The sequence below is a fragment of the Echiichthys vipera genome (genome assembly GCF_963691815.1).
Source record: "Echiichthys vipera genome assembly, chromosome: 9".
Taxonomy (NCBI): domain Eukaryota; kingdom Metazoa; phylum Chordata; class Actinopteri; order Perciformes; family Trachinidae; genus Echiichthys; species Echiichthys vipera.
In genome coordinates this window covers 20975503-20995790 of record NC_139834.1, presented here as the reverse complement: position 1 = coordinate 20995790, position 20288 = coordinate 20975503, and the positions used below count along the sequence as shown (strand labels likewise).

Here is a 20288-nt window from a genome sequence, read left to right as displayed (position 1 = left end):
TGAAAAAGAATATTTTTTAATGAATCCCATTTCAATTCTTGCAAAGTTTTACATCCACAAGTGTAAATTTGCCAAAGTAAACCCCATTTTTTGTGTTTTCATGGAAGAACTGGAGGTGTATTTCAAGTGAATATATCAAGCTAATAACAAGAAAGCTATCAAAACTATAAATCTGTGCTCCAACTTTAATATCTTTAATTCGATTTAATTTTCATTGCTCATGTCCCCTGGTGTATCTTACTTTTTCCTTCATCATTATAATTTTTATCTTGATATATGTATGTATTTATTTGTTGTTACATCTATTTGTTATCCAATTGTTATTACTGTGATGCTCATCATATGGTTTTATGCACTGTAAGCAGTGGTGGGGTGGTAGTTGAGGAGGTGGAGCTACTGCTAGGTAGATTTGTAACCATGGCGGGACTGGGTACATTCTTTTATTATTGTGTCATCCAAAAATAATAAGTCCAGCACACCTATTGACAGTTATTTTGATAAGAAAAGATACTATAGTCCTTTATATTCCAATGTATTTTTGGCTGATAGGTGGGTATACTGTAAACTGCCAAAATAAGAGCCGGGTATACTCCGCATACCTGCGTATAACCTTTTTGTAAATCAATAATAAAGTTGATGAAAAAAAAGAAAAAAAATCCTTCCCCTCAGCCGACACGGTTGTCCCCGGATGGCTCTGCTAAAACGTGCAAACGCAGAACGGAAGAAAAGAAAACGGAAGATGGGTAGTGTCTTAGATTTGCGTTGACCTTGTTTCATTTCCTGCCACTTTGGCATGGAGACAACGCTGTCGGTATTCGCCCAAACCTCCTCCTCGCACCGTCTGGTCTGAACCGGTTCGGGGGATGTGCGCAGTGTCGTGCGCACTGCAGACTCCTCCATGCACGATTCACGCAGCTCTCCGCGCCCTCATCGAGCTCCATTTATCCCACTCTCATTGGTCAGGACGGTCTTGGCCCGCCCACTCCCACCGCCTGCTGTTGCGATTGGTTAAAGGTCCCTCCAAAAGTTTTTATTATGGGGGCAGGCCCCGTTTAACCGTGCACGCGGAGAAGTGGAGTTGTAAACGAAGCGCGTGCACGTTTCAGCACCAAAAACTCGTGGACAGCAGCCAAACGGAGGAGAGAGAGGGTTGGTGGTTGTTGTGAGCTAGCTTATTGTAATAAACCGACGACTTTGCGGTTTGCGACGCCACACAACCGCTGCGACCGCGGGAAAACTTCATTGGTAGTTTTGAGTCGACAAAGCGGACGGTATAAGCGGCACAGGGCCCGTGCTTTGTTCGCTTCGGCGGGCAAAGAGCTGGACATCGGTTGAAAGAGACACGTTTCAGCGGGTAAACACCGCTATTTTCTGGCTCGCTTGTATCAAATTCGCGCCGTCCTGGTTCAACTATCTAACGGACGAAGACTAAATGGAAGCAGATGAAGGGAAACAAAGGTGATAAAGAAGAATATTCATCTTTAGCCGGTTCGGTCCAGACACAACGGTGTAGCCGTGGTCCTGTTTTTAGCCACATCACAACCTGCTCGTGCTAGCTGCCCCGAGGTCTCCATTGTGTGTGAGCATCAGTGTGCCACAGCACTGCCGCCCGACCCCCGGATCACACACGCCTACCTACCGCCTGTGTGTTTTCAAACGGATTTTTTTTTACTTTTTGAATCCACTCATCCAAAAAAAATGTGTTCTCGGGTTTGGTTCGTGACCGACCGGCGTATCAGCCAGGAGTACCCCCAGGTCCAGATCCTCCGGGCACTGAAGGAGCGCTGCGCCGACGAGGATGTTGAATTCCGCTCTCTCCTCATGGATCAAATCGTGTTGACGATCAGCGAGGGACAATTAGGCAAGTATCACTTATCAAAGCAGTCGATGCTTTTGTCCGTACATTGTGTGAATGAATATTGCAGTGTGCCTGGGTGTTTCAGATCAGCAGTGCTCTACGTGCTCCACAAAGTTAATGGCAGGCGGGTATTGTTTGGGCACCACATTGCTGTAAAGCAAAGGAGAGGGGCTAGCCCCGGTCTGTGCCTGCTAGCAAGGAAGCGAAGTGTAACCACAGACGTGACCGCCTAACCCACTTTCCAGCTAGACTGCCTCCAGAGGGGAGCGATGATGCTTTATTTAATTTCGCTGAATACGTTAAAATCACAACAATGCAGTCGATTATACGATTTACTTAAGCACCAAAGCAACAGGGGTTTATAATATTACAGAACTCAAACTAGCATATAAGCTATTTATTATTGGAAATAAGTGTATGATATCCTCTCATGTGTTGGGTGTACCTGGGTTTTCGTACGGTAACCTGGCACTAGGCAGATTTCCTTTACGAAATAGCCCAGAGAAGAAGTCACACGTGAACGTCCAGTTATTGAGTGATCAATTAAGATGATAATGATTTAATGTACAACAGATGTAACCAGCAAGCTTAAAAATGTATTGCATTGTCTAACCACAAGCTCACCCAGAAGTATTAATGTAAAACAAAGGTAAACAATTAAACAAATCTTACATATGTGGAGCCATTACAGGACCTGCATGCTGTTTTTACTTGATAAATGACTTAAATAGCGCATTCATTATCAAAACTGAAATCAATTAACCATGTATCAGCATAATCTAGGCCTACTGTTTTGAATTTTTATTCACCTAATCTATGCTTCCTACATTATGTCATGATAACAGATCTTTTGTTGTAATTTAGGTACTGCTTTGTCCAGAACACACTGTTTGTGTTCTGCTCGTTATCAGATGACAGCATTTCACAGTACTGACTCAGGAGGGCTTGATAAAGTGATGGTAACAGTAGGAACAAACCAACACACGTGGAATTTATAGGGGCAGTGTGAAGTAGGACCGGTGTCACTAGATGAGAGGTGTGCAGGTCTCAATTAACACACAAGCGGTGCAGGCTGGCACTGGCAGAGGCTGAATAGTTGGGAGAACATATGGGATGAATAGGGGTGAGATGGGGCAGCATGTTCCTCGCAGACTACATACTGTTAAATCAGGCCTACTGTAGTGGCTCAGTCAGTGCAAAGCTTCAAACTTAAGATGGGGTTTCAAATGCCAACAACAGAGTATTAAGCAGTTGCATGTCTTTCACATACCACTGTACAGCCAAAGGAATATTTGTGAGCATAAAGAAATTCAAGGAAGTGTGGCATACAGGATATTTACCACATGAACATTACATTACAGTTTATGTTACCATCACCAGATACTTTGATATATAGAAAAGGCTAATCTGCAAATTAGATCATATTAGCTAACACAGATAGGTAGGTAGGAGGCTGTCTAGACCTCTAGTTTAGCACAATACAACTGGAGTAGGGCAGTTAGTATGATCTGTAATCCATCCTGGCCCCAAATCTGCATTCGTCTTCTGAGCCTTGGTTTGACATCACAGATTAACAGCCACTGGACAGATAAGCCACAGTGTAGGCTTTCTACACAAGAAGCCTCTGTGGCTGGCTGGTCTTTAGGCGCATACACCTAGCATTTAGCTTTTATCTTCATTTGAATTACCCACACTACATTTATACGTAGACGACAGAAACTCTGGAGCTGTAAGGCACTTAATGCAAAAATACAAATAAAAACTGGCAGCTTGCCCACATTGTTTTTAGAAGATAGATAAGCCATTCTCTTGTAATATGCATGCTTATCCTTTCAGACTATTTGAATCTTCATGTACATTAGCATATACAGTAAAGTACAGTTCAAAATCAGTGAGTGTTTTCAATTCCAAATCCATAAGTGGTATTTCACCATCATGAATAATGCCGTTGTGGTCACTGACCAACTCTTTAATTGGTTCAAGTTATTCGCCCCTATTGAGCTGCGTTTACATTTGAATAACATGTATACATTTGATGTTTACTTGGCAATTTGACAAACTATTTCAGAAGTTAATTAACAAAACAACAATGTTTAGAGGATGTAAAAATAAATGCTTCGTCCCGAAATTCATACATGGCTTTTCAAAGTAGAAATGATATGGGAAACAAACTCTGATACCAGAAATGGTTCAAAGATAAGCCTTCTACTAGTAGTAGATGCTACAAAACCTAAACCAAAAAAGATAAAGCCTTGTACACATAGTAGGTCTTTTTGGTTTAGGGTAGGTCAGAATGCAGTCCTAAAACTGATAACACCTTTACGGCTTGCTATTTCAAAGGTTTCTCATTCTCTTGGCTCAGTCTTGTGTTCTCAAGTCAGGTTGAGGTCCACATTTCACACTGAAGTTAATGGGTTCAATGTGTCCCTAGGAGGCGCACACACACACACACACACACACACACACACACGTACCATTGTGTATTATTGACCAATGATGGCCCCTCACATAAGACAACACCCAGTATTCGGCTAAGTAGAGGCATTTCACATCCCATGATTTGCACTGTGTGATGTTTAAACAGACACCGGATATGAACTGATGTCACAATCCTTTGTGATCCTTGCACATGCCAGTGGCCACATGCCACACTTTTAGATGATAAATGCAACACTCTTATGTCAGTGAACGGGAAGATGGAACATTAAGGCAGACTCAGTATCTTAATTTACCACCGGACATGTGAGTGTGTATCAGCATCAACATACATGAGGTTCACTCACTCCATTTAATGAGAAATTAGACTATACTGTGTAACGATCAGCAGCAGTACGGCATCCTAATTTACATTTACACACTGTTAGAAGCAATTTTTTTACAGTGCTAAAGAAGCTAGTTCATGCCATAAACTAGGGAAATTTTATGGGTTTTGATCACAGTAATAACTTACAACCCCGGCTGCTGTCGTTTACCCCACTCTTAAAGTTCTTAATTGCAAAAAAACATTTTATAAATGTTTAGAAAATATATGCTACTTTTGGTAACACGACTTGATTGCACATGTCCCAAAAGAAAAAAACTTGTACATTAAACAACCAGCAGTATCTCATTTGCAGGTTCCCACATGCTGCGGGGAACATTTGCATTTTATTGATATTGCCAAAGAGGCTCACAGTACTTGTTCTGTCTTCTTGAAAGGGAAGAAGAGAACATATATAAATGGAGCCAATATTTCAAAGGACAGCAACACTGACTGACACAAATATTCTTTACTTAGTGTTTTTTTCTGAAAACAATATTCCTAGAATACCAGATCCTTATTAGGGCGTGAGTGACTGACACATCTTTCCATATCAAATCTGACAATCTTGTGAATGTTCAGCCTCTTTTTATATACATGGTCATTGGTCATACCGCAAATAAGCACTTGTGTTTGTGATTTGCATAGTTGCAGTAGCCAAAAGGAACAGTGTCTGCGCTGTTGCATGATTACTGGACTCTAAACCCTCTAACTTCATACTTTCTGATGCTGAATGATCAATCACTGTAAAGCCACAGCGGGAATATGCTGCAGGTTACTACAACTCCACACATCTTGTGTGATAATATTAAAGTGTTAATATTAAAGTAAATGAATCAGAACAAGGACACAGTGTGCAATACATAATTGGAGTTTCATCCTCATCCTCTAACCTTACCCAAATTCTACTGTTTCTAGGATAATTGAAACGCTCGCTTGCACTTTAGTTTATAAACTTAGTCTTTTACCCAGTGCCATTTTCTGTCACCATCAGTACTGTGCATGTGCAACTCTCAACAAAAATGCAGAATCATCATCTCCGAAACAGAAATTGTTTAATTCTCTATATCACAGCTAGATTTACTAACCTGCCCGGGCAATCCATATTTTTGTGCCCTGCATACCACATTAATTACACTTCCCCTGAGTTGACTGCAGCCACCGTATAAAGTTGATCTACTCGTTTTTCATGCTGACAGGTAATGATGACATATTAGTACACTCTTAAACTCGAAAAAAAAGTGCTAACCAGAACCAGAAAAGGCTCTTCGACTTGTCCCTAGGTGTGCCTAATTTCAGGGAGAAACCCAAAAACATGCAGGACAGTGGTCCTCCAGGCCCGGAATTGGGCACCCCTGCCATAGGAGAACCTTTTTGGTTCCTGATAGTTACACCTGGAACACTTGGAGATGTTTATTTTCAGTAAGAACCAGTTCAACCATGACAACATCAGTGGGTGTGTCATTCAAAAGATGGAGCAACACAGCCCTCTTCTCCTCAAGTAAGGTTGGGGTGGGAAACCGGGGCGTGACGTAAAAAATGACATGAAAATGCGGAAGGAGGTGTGTTCTGAGTAGATGAGAGAGAGCAATCAGAGCAGAGGAGAAATAACGTTTATCAAGATATGTGTGAAGATATCAAGTGAATGTACAGCAGCTACAGTTTTCAGTTTAAGGAGGAGTCCCGTACCTTGTTTCTGTTGCTGAGTGAAGTGGCGAAGGTTGGCTCCAGAGACTCCAGCCAGGAGACAAAATAAAAGTGTCTCCTCCTGTTATCCATAAAAAAGGAAAAGCTAATACTGAACTACTACTACTATGAGCTATTTTATTGAATTTCCTTTTAGTGGAATGCTCTGAATAAATAAGAGTTCCCTCTGGTAAACAGTAAACTACGTTGCCTGTGTCTAGAGCTTTTATTGTGAAAAGTAAGGACAGAAGAAGTGGCATTACTTGCGCTGCTTTTGTCGAGGTTGAAGTAGTGAGATTGTTTTCCATCTGCCCACTGCAGACTTCTTTGTTGTTGTGTTATAATCCTGCAAAGTAAACAACAAAATGTGATTGGTTGATGAGAGGAACTCACCCAACATTCAAATAAGAACTTTTTTTTTTCTTAGATAATTTTTGGCAGTTTTCAAGCCTTTTATTATATAAGACAGACAGGAAATGGGGTGAGAGAGAGGGAGGCATGCAACAAAGGGCCACAGGTTGGAGTTGAACCTGGGGCCGCTGCCTCGAGGACCTTTACAGCAGCACCCGCTGCTCGTTAAGGACACTAACTAGTCTCTGGTGTTTGTATTATGATTATACACAACAGCAGCTCTTCCTCTCTTCTTCTCCTTTCTGGTGTATTTCTGTGTCAGTTCCAGTGCCAAATCCAGGCCTGGCATGTGTATTACAGCATTTTTATCCGGTTTCACTGGTTTCGTGTGGACACAGATATTTCTTGAGTCGAGGGCGGGTGGACGGAAAACTTTTCAAGATCAACGGATAAAAAATAAGGTTGTTTTCGTGGTGGGGTTATAGTTTCAAATCCTATATGTCCTAAGTGGCTCTGATCCCTCTGATGAAATTAAGTTTGTAGTTTTTTTTTCCCCATAACAGGATTTACGGATGTAATGCCAGCCAATCTAAGGTACTCACACAACAAACAATGATCTTGTTTCATTTACTGTGTTCCAATATAATTGTGAAGGGGGGGGGGGTATCCATGATCTGAAACCATGAGTGTTGTGGGTTGCGCTGAATCATTCCTGGCTCTTTAGAAGCCTTTCCAAAGCCCAGGGCTGTTGGATGAAGATCAGTTAATCACATTTGTTAAAGTCAAATCAGGGTTTGAGTGGAGAAATATCTTTCACTGAGAGATTACGTCCTGTAGCAGTAGCGTCGCTGTAAGAAACGGTGGCCTAATCATCCAGCTAACTGTGTGTTGGTTTATATTGCTTAAATCATTACAAAATACCACTCTTGCTTGATCTACATTCTACACAATAAAATACAATTGACTTTCCTGGCAAATGTAATTTTTACACACAACTAAATGTAGTTATAGAAATACTAGTCTTGCTATGAAGTGTGATGTCAAAAAAGAGTAGTATCTTCAAAAAATCTTCATGTTTTTATTCTGTACAGAGCTTAATCAGTTCAGATTGGAGAATTGATTGTCATATTGAAGCATCATCATATGACCATGTTAAATCTCTCATCTGAGCAAGACTCATAAAAGATGAAAAATTAAATTATAGTTAATTTGGTGCGTGTCCTATTTAATGGGAAAATTCCTCAGTGACAGTTTAATGTGTTTGTTCAGTTCTGTTTGCTATTCAGCCAAATATATTGTCTCATGATATGTCTTGTCTGCCTCGGTTAGCTCAAGTACTGTAAATGCCAAATTAGTAAAGTGTCGATTAGATATATGATACAGAGGTTAACTCACAGAGGATATGCAGGTTTACATGGTACATGTTTTTGTCTGATGTTTGTTGCTGATGACAGATATGCAAATAAACTTTTGAAGTCACTGCTAGCAAAAGCCGAACCAGGAGAAACTGTGGGTGAACCTGCTGCCCCATCACGCTAATTTACACATGATACATTGACTCGTTCAGGGCTGGCAGGGCCCACCAGCCAAGCATTGGCACAGCGTTTGTCGGCATCGACTGCTTTGTGACGTTGCAGCGGTATGCTTAGAATGCTTGTAATGCTTGTTCGCTTTGTCAGGCAGATTGAAAATGGGACGCACGTATACAGTCCATTGAACCGTAAAAACATAACCGTCTGTCGTAAGAGGAAGAAAACAATCCCATCACTTCTAACAATAAACGAGTCACACCCATTCTAAATATAGACTATGTCATACACACAAAAACATGGTGTCTTTGTTATAGACCAAAATGGCCAGGAGGGTTTCTGAATGTTTTTGCAATGGTCACATGACATACAGGGCCGTGCAAATGAACACTTGCACAGATGAATAGGGCTGATTCATCTGGCTGCCTCATTGGTCTCTGTTTGGTTCCCCTGGAGATGGAGACGAGCACCATGAACAGTGAATATTGTCTGTCAAAAACCATGAGACCACATCCCCCGACACTTCCCACTGTAATACCACTCTCAGTGCTCTCAATGGCCGCACAATCAGAGTAGTGTGGCTGGAGAGACAGTAAATCCTCCTTCTATACTGAGATTGTGAGGAGGAGGTGGAGAAAAGGGGAGGGATGGCAGTCTTTTCATGGCTTTTTTTTCACGCGCCTGTATTTGCCCCTCCCTTCCCTCCTCTCCTCTATGTTAATGCTACAAGAACATCCCTCACACTTTTTGCCTGCTGCCTTTCTCTTGTTCCCTCCTCTACCTGTCTCTGCACAGAATTACCCTAAAAATAAGTGTTGGCCCCACCCATAGTGTATGCAAGAGGATACACACGATGTAGGCTTGATGCACAGTGCATCTGCCAGCGCCCCAGTGGCTGTCTGTTCTTATTACATGTGCAAAAACTGTCAAGCTTCTGGTGACCTCTGGTGATCTCAGCCAGTGGCACCGTCACTATTGTGAGCCTGCAGATTCTAAGATGGCTGAAATTCAGGTCATGGTAGAGGTGAAGTGCTGTGGCAGTCACAAATAAGTCTCCTCCCTTTCCTGTATGTATATATGTGCATACCCACACGAACACACAGGTTTTTGTTGTCACCCAATCTGTTCTTCCTGATGAGCTGTTTGGTCGCATCGCCTGCTAAAAAAATCTTACAGTCTGTCTCTGTTTCCTCTTCTCATCCAGGGTGACAAAGTAACACCAGTCACCGGTGAAATGCTGCCAAATTTCTGGCTATGGCTGGTGAATTTGCCATCTGTGTTTGGCAAATAGCAAGCCAATATTCTATTAGAATCTTATTCTGTTCTGCAAATCCAGATAGCTGTCGATAGAGACTGGCTAGCGAAATTTGCCAGATTATTAGCCTTGTTGAAAAGTTAGTGATACAACTTTATTCCTGCCATCATACTATACAAGCTTCTCTTTGTCAAGTCTCCCCTGATTTCCATGGCTTATACATGCTGTGCTGATCAGTGACTTATTCAGATGTCTTCAGTTAGCCTGTTGTATTTACTTAGCTTACATTTGCATAAGAAAAGTGTCAGACTGGGGCATTGAAAACCAGCGTCAGCTTGACTTTCAATGAAACAAAACACCATACATTTCAGAAAATAGTCAGTACATGACAATGGTTTTACATTGTGACAGGATAAAAATGATAACCATATACAATATATATAGAAACCATCCTTTTCTCTCTGATATGTGTTCATGTGTAATTAAATTCAAGACCCTTGGGGTTTCAGACATCTCTCCCTACTCCAATGCCCTACATTGAGACAAAGTAGTGTAGTGTCAGTAAATCAGCAAGGATATCTCTTTCTCAGTCACAGGAGAAGGCAGTATTGGCCCAAAAGGCAGAGGAGCTGGCAGCAGTGTTGGGGAGTAATGTATATGGATATGAGCAGCATGTAAATACTCGTATCAGCTGGCAAGGCAGGTTCCAAATTCATGACTTAACACCACCAGCCTTGAAGCTGGCTGCCTCTGCTGGGTCCTGTAACCCAGCCAACTCTTAGTCAGAGCGTTGTGATGACGACTGGAGCAATTTCCGCAAATAGTCTCCATAAGACAAGTTAACCTTTCCACCAGGAGATGGTGGATTTCCAATCTCATCAACCACTTTCGCATGTATCTAGCTCGTGTAAACTTAAGGATGTAATGGTAGCAATAGAAAATAACACGTTGCCTTCTAACGTGGCAAGTAGTAAAGACATGCCAGATGTTGGCTGCTGGCTCTGGTTCCACGAGCGTGAGAAAAAGAGTGGCTATGAATGGTATACTATTGAGTGCTTTGAAGAACTTATTTTATGTATAACGTTCAGCTCCCATGTTTTCTTTTTCTAATTTGTATACCCACAGGCTGACAAACAAATACATTGCTAGCAAATATGGATTTTTGTTGATTGATGGTCATCTTGTTTCCTCCCTCTGTTCCTTCCTCCTCTCTAACACCACCCCAGGTCTGCGAGTGGAGCAGGAATTGGTGACATCTTACCCTCAAGTGGTGGTAGTACGGGTGCCCACGCCCTGGGTACAGTCAGATAGTGACATCACTGTGCTACGCCACCTGGAGAAGATGGGCTGTCGGCTGATCAACCGTCCCCAGGCCATACTCAACTGTGTCAACAAGTTCTGGACCTTTCAGGAGCTGGCCGGCCATGGGGTACCTCTTCCTGACACCTTCTCCTACGGTAAATCAATGCTTGCAATTGGTGTGTTGTTGTAGCACTGTGATGTTGTAACAAAGATGTCTGAAGCAGTGTGCTTTTTGTGACTATAATCAGCAAGTAAGTTGATGAATGTGTGATGCAACTGGCTTCTATAATAAAAAAATTCAAATTAAGGGAAAGTGAGAGAATACAAGTTATAGATTATGGGATTGTATGTAAATATTCTCTATAAGCATGTATAAACACATTATGAGGGAATATTACTGCATCATCTACAGTTAAAATAATATTAGCATAAAACACCAGCAATGCTGTGTCACTATAATGTTTTTCTGACCTTTCAATCACATTAGTTGCATCACAAGCTTTAGTCCACATCTGTCTGTATAACAGATTAATACACCATCAGTCGGACAATCACTACTCCACTGCGATTACTCAAACAACTAAGAGAAAATCCTTATAGTCTTCCACTGAGCCACATACTGTATATTTATAATGTTTACACAGGGTGTAACCTATTATTGATAAAACTAAGCTATATGGGGACGCAGCCCTCACAACACAAGCTAGACGGCTGTTTTTATTTGTTGTATTTTGATTATATAAGACAAAGCAAAGGCTGACAACCGACACCACACATTTTTTTCTGGTTTTCAAAAATCAACAGTGCTGTGGTGTTTGTGAGAGCAGACAGAAGGATACAGACAGAAAGAGAAAGAAAGAAAGAGGAGGGCGTGTTTGGCCTACATTCCATCCGCCTCTCTGCACAGTAGGCCATGCGATGCATGCAGAGCGGCTGGAGAGCTTATGTAACACCCCATGTCCCCTCATGATTTTTCAAAATAAAACATGATATTGCCTCCCTCCTGCTATTCACCTCAGCAGCTTATGACATGGTTGGATACACATTTACTGTCCACTTCTCTGCTACCCTCTGTTCTTTCTCCCTCTTTCTGAAAACACATGTGAATCAGTGCATCTGGAAAAAGCTGTGTGACAGGGTAGTTCACATCTGCTCCCTTGACCGAATGCCAGAGAAGCTCAGACAGAGAAACGAGGGATAGAGAGAAAAAGAGAGACAGGATAGTGGAGATGGAATGAGAAAGAAGTTATTAACACCTCCATTTTTCAATATTTTTTCACACATTTTTCAATCACTTCTCAAGCCAAAACAGGGAAAGCTGAAGCACATCTGTTGCTACAAGCTGCCATTGTGAGTCTACGTCATATACGGTCAGCTGCTTCACATTAATGCATCCTTCAGTGCTTCTCTGTACCAATCTCATGAATCAAACAGGAAAATAAGTATAAGCTCAGGACAACACTCCGACAGCCTTGCTGTTTTGAGTCACTTCTGTTGCCATAGCGACAGGCTACATACCCTCCCCCCACATTGTTCAGTCGGTTGTAATGTGTGAACCATGCTTCCAAAACGAGGAAAATTTTTTAATTATATTGTACACTTCTGTGTGGGTGCATGTTTCTGTGTGTGTGCCTGCTTTGTGCTTGTGTGCATGGGCATTTCCCAGGAGGGCATGACAACTTCCGTAAGATGATTGACGAGGCAGAGCCACTGGGCTACCCTGTGGTGGTGAAGAATGCACGTGGCCACAGAGGTAAGACCATCAGTCTATTTGTTCAAAGTCATTAGCTCTGTTCACTACAATCACACCTCAAAAATCTATACACTGCAGGCCCCGACTGGCAGCTCAGTCCACCCTTACATGAAATTCTTTGTCAGAGTGTTAAATGATTAGGACTGTTGTGCTGCAACAACCACAAAAAAACAGAAGCTTTTCACATATGAACCCCGGACAATGTCAGGAGAATTAGGTCCGGAGATAGTTTCTCTTTCACACATGCAGCACAGCACTGTGCAGAGCGTGCAGGAGGGAGGATATGACACGGATTACACTGCGCCTAGATGGTTAGTGATTTGGTCACAAACAACCAAGTTGCTTGTCATTCCTTGAATTTGACTGATGATTTCAGCGTTGGCTTGTACCGACAGAAGTTCCTGTCTTTGTGTAAATCACCCTTCTTCTTCACCGTCGGAGGTTCGTTTTCTTCCTGTGTGAGCATACACGTCATGGAAACATCATCAACATGCATTCACTCTTAGTGAATACACTGTACAGCGGCTCGATACACATATGAGCTCACTCGGATATCAAACAGTCTTTGTACTAGGGAGCTGACAGGGTAAAAACAATTGATGCCAGGTCCGACTGAGTTTGACATTTGCATTCTCACATACAGCCCTGCCGGGTAATGTCTAGGCAATTTCAGGATTGCAGTGCAGGTGTGAAAGGGGCCTACCTGAATAATTTTATTTCTAATAAATTGACCCTAGTTTTTTCGTTTTGCATGAAATCACAGGGGGCTTGTGTGGAAGTTTGAGCCTTGCCAATATTGTTGGAGAGAAGCCCCAGTGTCTGCTGACCCACTAGCCTTTTCCTATTCAAAGTTACTGACACTTGACTGGCTCACCAAGTAATAACAATGCACCTTTGACCAGGCAGCCATCACAGTGCATTGTTAGGAAAAGCAGCCGTTGGTCAACCACTAACTTGACCCTTTTTATGGAGTTTTGCATGTCAAGGGTTGCTTTACTTCCCTCTGTGGTTGATCATTGTCATTGGCTTAAGGTCAGCACGCCTTCCTTTTCTTGAGCATAAAGGCCTGTAAACAAATATATAGTGCTGCCTCAAACCTTAAGAATTTTTGGTATTAATAGGTCAACACTACACTGTCCTTACCCTGATCAGTTGTTGGGATGTGAAATATTGTAATTCACAACATACTGTATGCTTCTGTGTGTCTCCAAATCAATGTTGTTTAGTATCATTTATACAAAGTAGTCTGTGTCTTACTGAGTCACAGGACTATGATTCCTTGCTTGTCTTGTTTTTGTAAAGTGTGCCTGCCACTGTCCATCTTCACATCTTCATGATGTTACCAAGGGATTGCCTCGTTGTCTTGTTTGGATTGTCACGTACACACAATGTACAAACACAGACACACACACACACACACACACACACACACACACACACACACACACACACACACACACACACACACACACACACACAGCAATCACAAGATTTTGTGGTGCTGGATCAGGGCTTGACAACTAGGAGAAAGAGCCAAGTGGTGCTAATTAAAACAGGCATTTTCTATCCTCTGTGAGAAGCAATTCTCTGTCTGCTGAGAGGAGTGTTTCATCCATTATATAATAAATGGGAACTGGCATGATCCTTTGCCAGCAGAAGCAGCTACTTGTCAGCAAAACTTTGAGGAAGTTATCAAACCTTACCTTAACTAATATTATGCAAATGCAGGTATACATTATCCTGACAGCCTGCAAACTAGCTCATCTTTCCTTCCTTCCTTCATCGTATATCTTCTTTCCTCTCCCAGGAAAAGCTGTATTCCTGGCACGGGACAAACACCACCTGACAGACCTGTGCCACTTGATCCGCCACGATACCCCCTACCTGTTTCAGGAGTATGTCAAGGAGTCGCATGGCCGTGATGTCCGGGTGGTCCTGGTTGGCGGCCGCGTCATTGGTTCAATGCTGCGCTGCTCCACTGATGGTCGCATGCAAAGCAACTGCTCCCTGGGTAGGCAGATGTCCAAAAGTGTACTAATGACACACTGAATAACTAAACTGTTGAGCACTGTCACACACACATATATTACATTACTGAACTTTTTGACCCTTCCCTTCATTACAGTTACCAACAAGGCCGGCAATGCTACACTGGAACAGTTTTTAAATTTGCAAGACTACTCTATTTTTAACGTTTTTTTGAACACGCTGATTTATGCTGGAACACCACCCAATGTATGCCTTAGGAAAGTTAAATCAATACTAGTGAACATGAAGTACATAGTAAGTAAGTCTGGAGCTGCTCTATCTACAATGAATTGGAGTCTGATATTGTTTGTTTTCATTTTTATAATCAAATAAGCTTTATGTAGTATTGTCAGTTCTGAAACAGAAAATGTTCCCATATACTCAGAACATTCCCCTGGGTGCTCTCAGTGTCAGCCACAACATCTTTCCTAGTTCATTGTCTGTGGACCAGCTCCACACTTTATACTTGATGATGTCACAAATTTGAATGTTAGTACTGTAGTTTCTGGATTTGAGAGAGAGTAATTCATGTTTACTTATTATTTTAGACTTTTTTAGACCGTAAAAATAACATGTATGAATTTAACATGTATGAAATGGCCGTAGTTCCCCTTTAGTTATTAACAAAGACCTGTGTGCCACTGGGTTGCTCTAATCATTCCTGTATATGAGGACAAAATGTAACAGTCATAGCAGCTTTCAAAATTTTGGATCAATTTTAATGCTCCATCTGCTATATAAACCACTTTTGGAGAACAGTGCCAAATCAACAAGCTTGTCCTCAATCAGCCCCTGGAGACATCAAGAGACACAACATTTCAGCTGATGAGTATGATTTTCAGTGTCAGCGCATGAGCAGTTTTGGTCGAGTTGAGGCTATAATGTGCTTTGACATATTTAGGACACCAGTCATCAGATTACTCTGCATTTATGAAACAGATCATGTTCACATTTGCACTGACTGTAGGTGGCTCTGATGAGACCATTGATATATTTAAAAATATTTGAACAATTTCTTAAATAATCCACATATATTTTTATAGGATTCATGAAATATTAATTTTTTTTACAGTCTGAATGGTTAAGTAAATGAAGGACATATTGTTGTGGGGATTAACCACTTTGATGTCTCTGTCTGGTTGTTAGGTGGTGTAGGTATGATGTGCCCACTGAGCGAGCAGGGAAAGCAGCTGGCCATAGAGGTGTCGAACATCCTCGGCATGGATGTGTGTGGCATTGACCTTCTGCAGCTCAATGACGGCTCATTTGTGGTCTGTGAAGCCAATGCCAATGTGGGTTTCATCGCCTTCGACCAGGCCTGCGGCATGGATGTGGCGGGCATTGTTGCCGACTACGCCCTGTCGATGCTCCCCAGCCGCCTCACTCGTAAGATGTCTCTGCTCTCAGTCGTATCGAGCACCAGTGAGACCAGCAGTGAGCCCGAGGTGTGCCCCGTGCCCACTGGTGGTGGCTCGCTGCCGGAAGCCGTCTGCAATATGAGTGTGGGTTCTACTTCCAGCGAGAGCGACCCGGAGCTGGCTGAGCCCTCCCAGTCCTCGCCCTGTCAGTCCACAGCCCCCACCTTGCCCGATCTCCCTGACCTCCCAGATCCAGCCTACAACTTCAACACCCTTCTCGCCAATGAGATCAAATTATTGACTGAGTAAGATTCAAGCAGCGTCATGCACACACACCACAAATACATATGAAACACACACACACGCATGGCAACAGACATTCCTTTTAAAAACACATATCAATCCAAAAACTTTTAAAACATAGGATGTTAATGCAAAACAAGAGCAGAGAAAAAGAACACACACACACACACACACACACACACACACACACACACACACACACACACACACACACACACACAGAAACAACCACAGAAATACAAACACCAAAACATGAGCCTTCTACTAACTCACTTCAATAATAACACAGATCTGAGGCTGCTCCCCTGACTCTCCTCACTTTGCACCAATACTCCCAACTTGCAAACACCACTATCCAAACTTAGCTTACATTTCATGGTGGTGGGAGTGCGATATACTACATAAGATACTGTAACTCTCCTAGTTTCTATGTTGCAAAATAGTGAGGGTGAAGGTGACTATGGTATTTGGGGTGGAAGTGGGATTTCAATAAAGGCATATGTCTGCCATATTTGTATCCCTACTATACCATACTATTTAAGGGAGAATAAAAGGGGTTTCCTGCTGAGGCTGTTTTAAGGTTTAGTGGACTGGAGGCGGAATTAAGTGTTTTTCAAGTGATTAGCTGCTTGAGAGAGGAATACATCCTTATGCTAGGCACATTATACTGGCAGTTCCAATGTAGCAATGTAGAGCTCCTGTCAAGGACACAGAACTGGGTGGGGACCAACCTGAAGCAACTTGAGATGGAGGAATTCTATGTCCAATTTACTGCTATTCATGATAATTGAAATTAAAGATGAATTTACTACATAACAATATGTCATATGTTGTAACTCCAACTACAACATATATATACACAATGTTTTTAACTCCCAATTAAATCCCAATTTTAATTCACCAATGTTAAAGTGTAGCTGGAGCTGCTACAATGACATTGAAGCTGACGTTACCTTTCATTCGTAAATAAGACAATTATAAAACCCAGACGACAAAGGCACAGCACCAGAAAATCATCCTGGGTGCTAACACCGTGTCAATAAATTAATAATTTGTTCCCACTGTGAATGAAGCAGGCTGATGTGAAAGTAAGCAAAACTGCCCTATCCTGTGCAACAGAGTAGAAATATCAAATAGCGCTGTTCGACAGTCACAACCTGGTAGATAAAAATGAATTGAGTGTCATGACTCGATTTTTAACTTTATATTCCTAGATAGCTTTTTCGATGAGCCTTACCAGCAGAAGCAGTCTGCTGCCTTTTTAAAATCCATTCAATGTCTAGCACTTTATGATAAACAGGTGCATTCTTTTTTCTCGCTCAGATGACATATTTAGAAAACACGTGACAGAGTGTGAAAGCTGCGTCTACACCTGCGAACAAATATACCTCAAAACAGTGACTTCTCACTGCCATAGGATGACTAGATATTCAAACATACACTACATATCAGCCAGGATTCTTGTGGTTTTCAAATGGCCCCTGATAACCAGGTGTTCCTTTCCTTTACGTCTAAGAGCTAAAAGGGTAGTTGTGTATTATTTGTTTTATTACTTCTTAGATTTTTTTGTAAATATTTAGTAGTGAATTAGCTTTAGTGCATACTAGTATCCAGCTGAAGAAACTGGAATGGCTGACCAACATTGAATTTTTTCATAAGCTACTGTGGACAAACTTGTTTGTACAAACCTGCAATATTCAAAGGTTGAAACTGAAATTTGGTGCTAACATTCATGGATTTGGTTAGATGTGTTTTGCTCAATCATATGATTTGTAAATGTTACATTTGTCGTTTTCACCTTGTTTACTGATAACAATGAAGTGTCCTAACCCAAAAAATAAGTTGGCATGATACAAATAAAAAATGAGAACTACATTTTTGCAGTTTCTTTGAATAGAATGTTACTTTAAAAAAATCCAGGGATTTCAGTGGCCAAGAGCTTATTGCTTACGGTGTTTGTTCCTGTTGATTTACCTCCTGTACACCTTCTGAAATAACTATCAACATAGAGAAATGCTGGGGTAAATGCCATTCATTTAGAATAATTTACAGCTCTGATCAAAAGCACAATTGTAGTGACGTCCATTTTCTTAGACTCATATATCTTCTGTTGAACACAACTCAGGGAAGCAGCCTGGATCTCACCCCTGACCCCCAAAGGCACGACATATCCATCCGAGCTAGAGACATGTCAAAAACATTACACATCCCTACAGGCAGACAAAAAATACACAAACAACAATGGAATAAAAGGTTGTAAACTACAGTATAAGACAATGTGGTATATACCATGGTTCACATGCACTTTTCTTCCTTGCTTGTCTTCTATTGTTCCTTGTTTTCTTCCTAATTTATGGTATTTTTTAAGAAAAAAGTGGTTTGTGCACTAATGTCTCAATAAAGTGAAACCGCTGTGAAGCTTGATTTTATTTTTCCTTTATTGTGGGCCCAAACTGCCTGAAATCTAACAGGGGCCTGCTTGAGGGTGCCAAATCTAAACCCCGCAAGACAACAGGAAAAGCAGCCTTTTATTTTACATTTGCTGCCAAGTGATCACAGTGGCTCCACTGAGAAAATAACACCATTTACACTACTGTGATGTTGTCCGGTATCGATATAATGAAAGTATCCGACAAACAAACTGTGAAATCAGCTGATGTCCACTCTCCTGACATGCAAAAAGTGGCTTGATCATCAACAAGTCACATCCCAATATAAAAGCTTATTTGAGTGAACTATCTCCAGTTGTGGTTGTCCCCTATTTTTTTTAAGTCTTCGTATTTTTATTGAAGCCTGTTTCATTCTACATTGTGTACGTAAGTGTAAATCAGAGATTACATATCCTTTTGAGACATTCACAAGCCAGCCATAGGAAAGACTGAAATGTTCATCCCTCTCTTACAGCCCTGTTATTACAATCTGTAGTTTACACATCATCCATATGCACACTAGCCATTTCAGGTTAATTTTACTGTGCCCCAAAAATTTTCAGGATGCCTTTTCATTGTCTGGTTTCCTCTGGGAGCAATGCTTTGAGGATCATAGTTGAGTCAAGATCCCAGTTCAGTTGGGTTTCTTTCTGCTTGGTATTTATAAATCAATGGCCATGATAAAGTGGACACAAGTCTTGGAAGCTACTGAAAGAAACGGGTACCACATGCTATCGACACAGGGAAGGAAGAAAACGTGCATAAATCCTGAACTGATCGAAAGTGCACTGGCCTGTGTGGTGCTTGGCCAGCTTGGAACAAACGTGTAGGGACCTCTGGACTAGTCACTGTGTACAACAACATAACAGAGCACAAGGTTACTATTTAACTCCAAACTGCTGCTTATGTATATTTGGCTCAGAAATTAAAAAGGGAATATGCGGAAACCCAAGTGCGTTTCCATGTTTTACTGCCTCTCGACACATAAAAATGAATCTGAATGCCAAAAAGCAAACATTTTGTTGTATAATTCAGTACTAGTAACACTAGTAGTGAGATGATTTTAAAAGTGATTCTTTCTTTTGATATAATGAATTCATGTTTCAGAATTGTATATAATATGTAGGATTTCACTGCAAACATTGGGTTCATTTTATGTCAATGTGTTTTAAAACGGACCTGAGGTTTGATTAAAGGTTAACAATTTGCATTGCAGAAGGAAAATGCAATGTTTATGCTCTGTTGGTGATATATATATAGACATTAGATGTCTCTAATTATATCTGCATATGGTGAATTGCTGATGAGGTTCTGGACTGCAAGGTACACCGTAAGCAAAAACATTGCATAAAAAATGGTTTTAACAAATGCCCTCACCATTTTTCTGTTCTGTATCCTTCTGACAGTGTTACAAAATGGATCCCAATATTATGTAATTCACAAATGTGCAAAATTCTGTAAATATATATTCCTCTTTTTTTTAGATTCAAATAAAGATGAGTCATTATTCAAAACCAATGAAAAAGTATCTTTTTTTTTATTTGATTAGAGATATGTAACTGAGTACAAATGCCATTTACTGTCTTCCAGTATTGTTTTCATTAGCGGCTTACCAATTCACCACATCTGGATAAAC

At 41.2% G+C, this 20288-nt stretch overlaps 1 protein-coding gene across 1 annotated transcript; it reads left to right on the top strand.

Annotated features, from left to right (window-relative positions):
* The first annotated feature begins 1158 nt into the window (after positions 1–1158).
* Positions 1159–20130, top strand: rimkla (ribosomal modification protein rimK-like family member A). Its single transcript, XM_083920081.1, has 5 exons — positions 1159–1861; positions 10706–10936; positions 12448–12534; positions 14342–14545; positions 15709–20130. The coding sequence occupies exons 1-5, from the start codon at positions 1699–1701 to the stop codon at positions 16227–16229; spliced, it is 1206 nt and encodes a 401-aa protein (XP_083776207.1). The 5' UTR covers positions 1159–1698; the 3' UTR covers positions 16230–20130.
* Positions 20131–20288: the final 158 nt, after the last annotated feature.

What these genes read in the sequence shown, in the direction of transcription:
- rimkla (XM_083920081.1), top strand. Translation starts at nt 1,699, where the DNA reads ATGTGTTCTCGGGTTTGGTTCGTGACCGACCGGCGTATCAGCCAGGAG. An exon ending in GATCAGCGAGGGACAATTAG is followed by an intron (nt 1,862 to 10,705) that starts GCAAGTATCACT and finishes ACACCACCCCAG; the next exon opens with GTCTGCGAGTGGAGCAGGAA. An exon ending in TCCTGACACCTTCTCCTACG is followed by an intron (nt 10,937 to 12,447) that starts GTAAATCAATGC and finishes GGCATTTCCCAG; the next exon opens with GAGGGCATGACAACTTCCGT.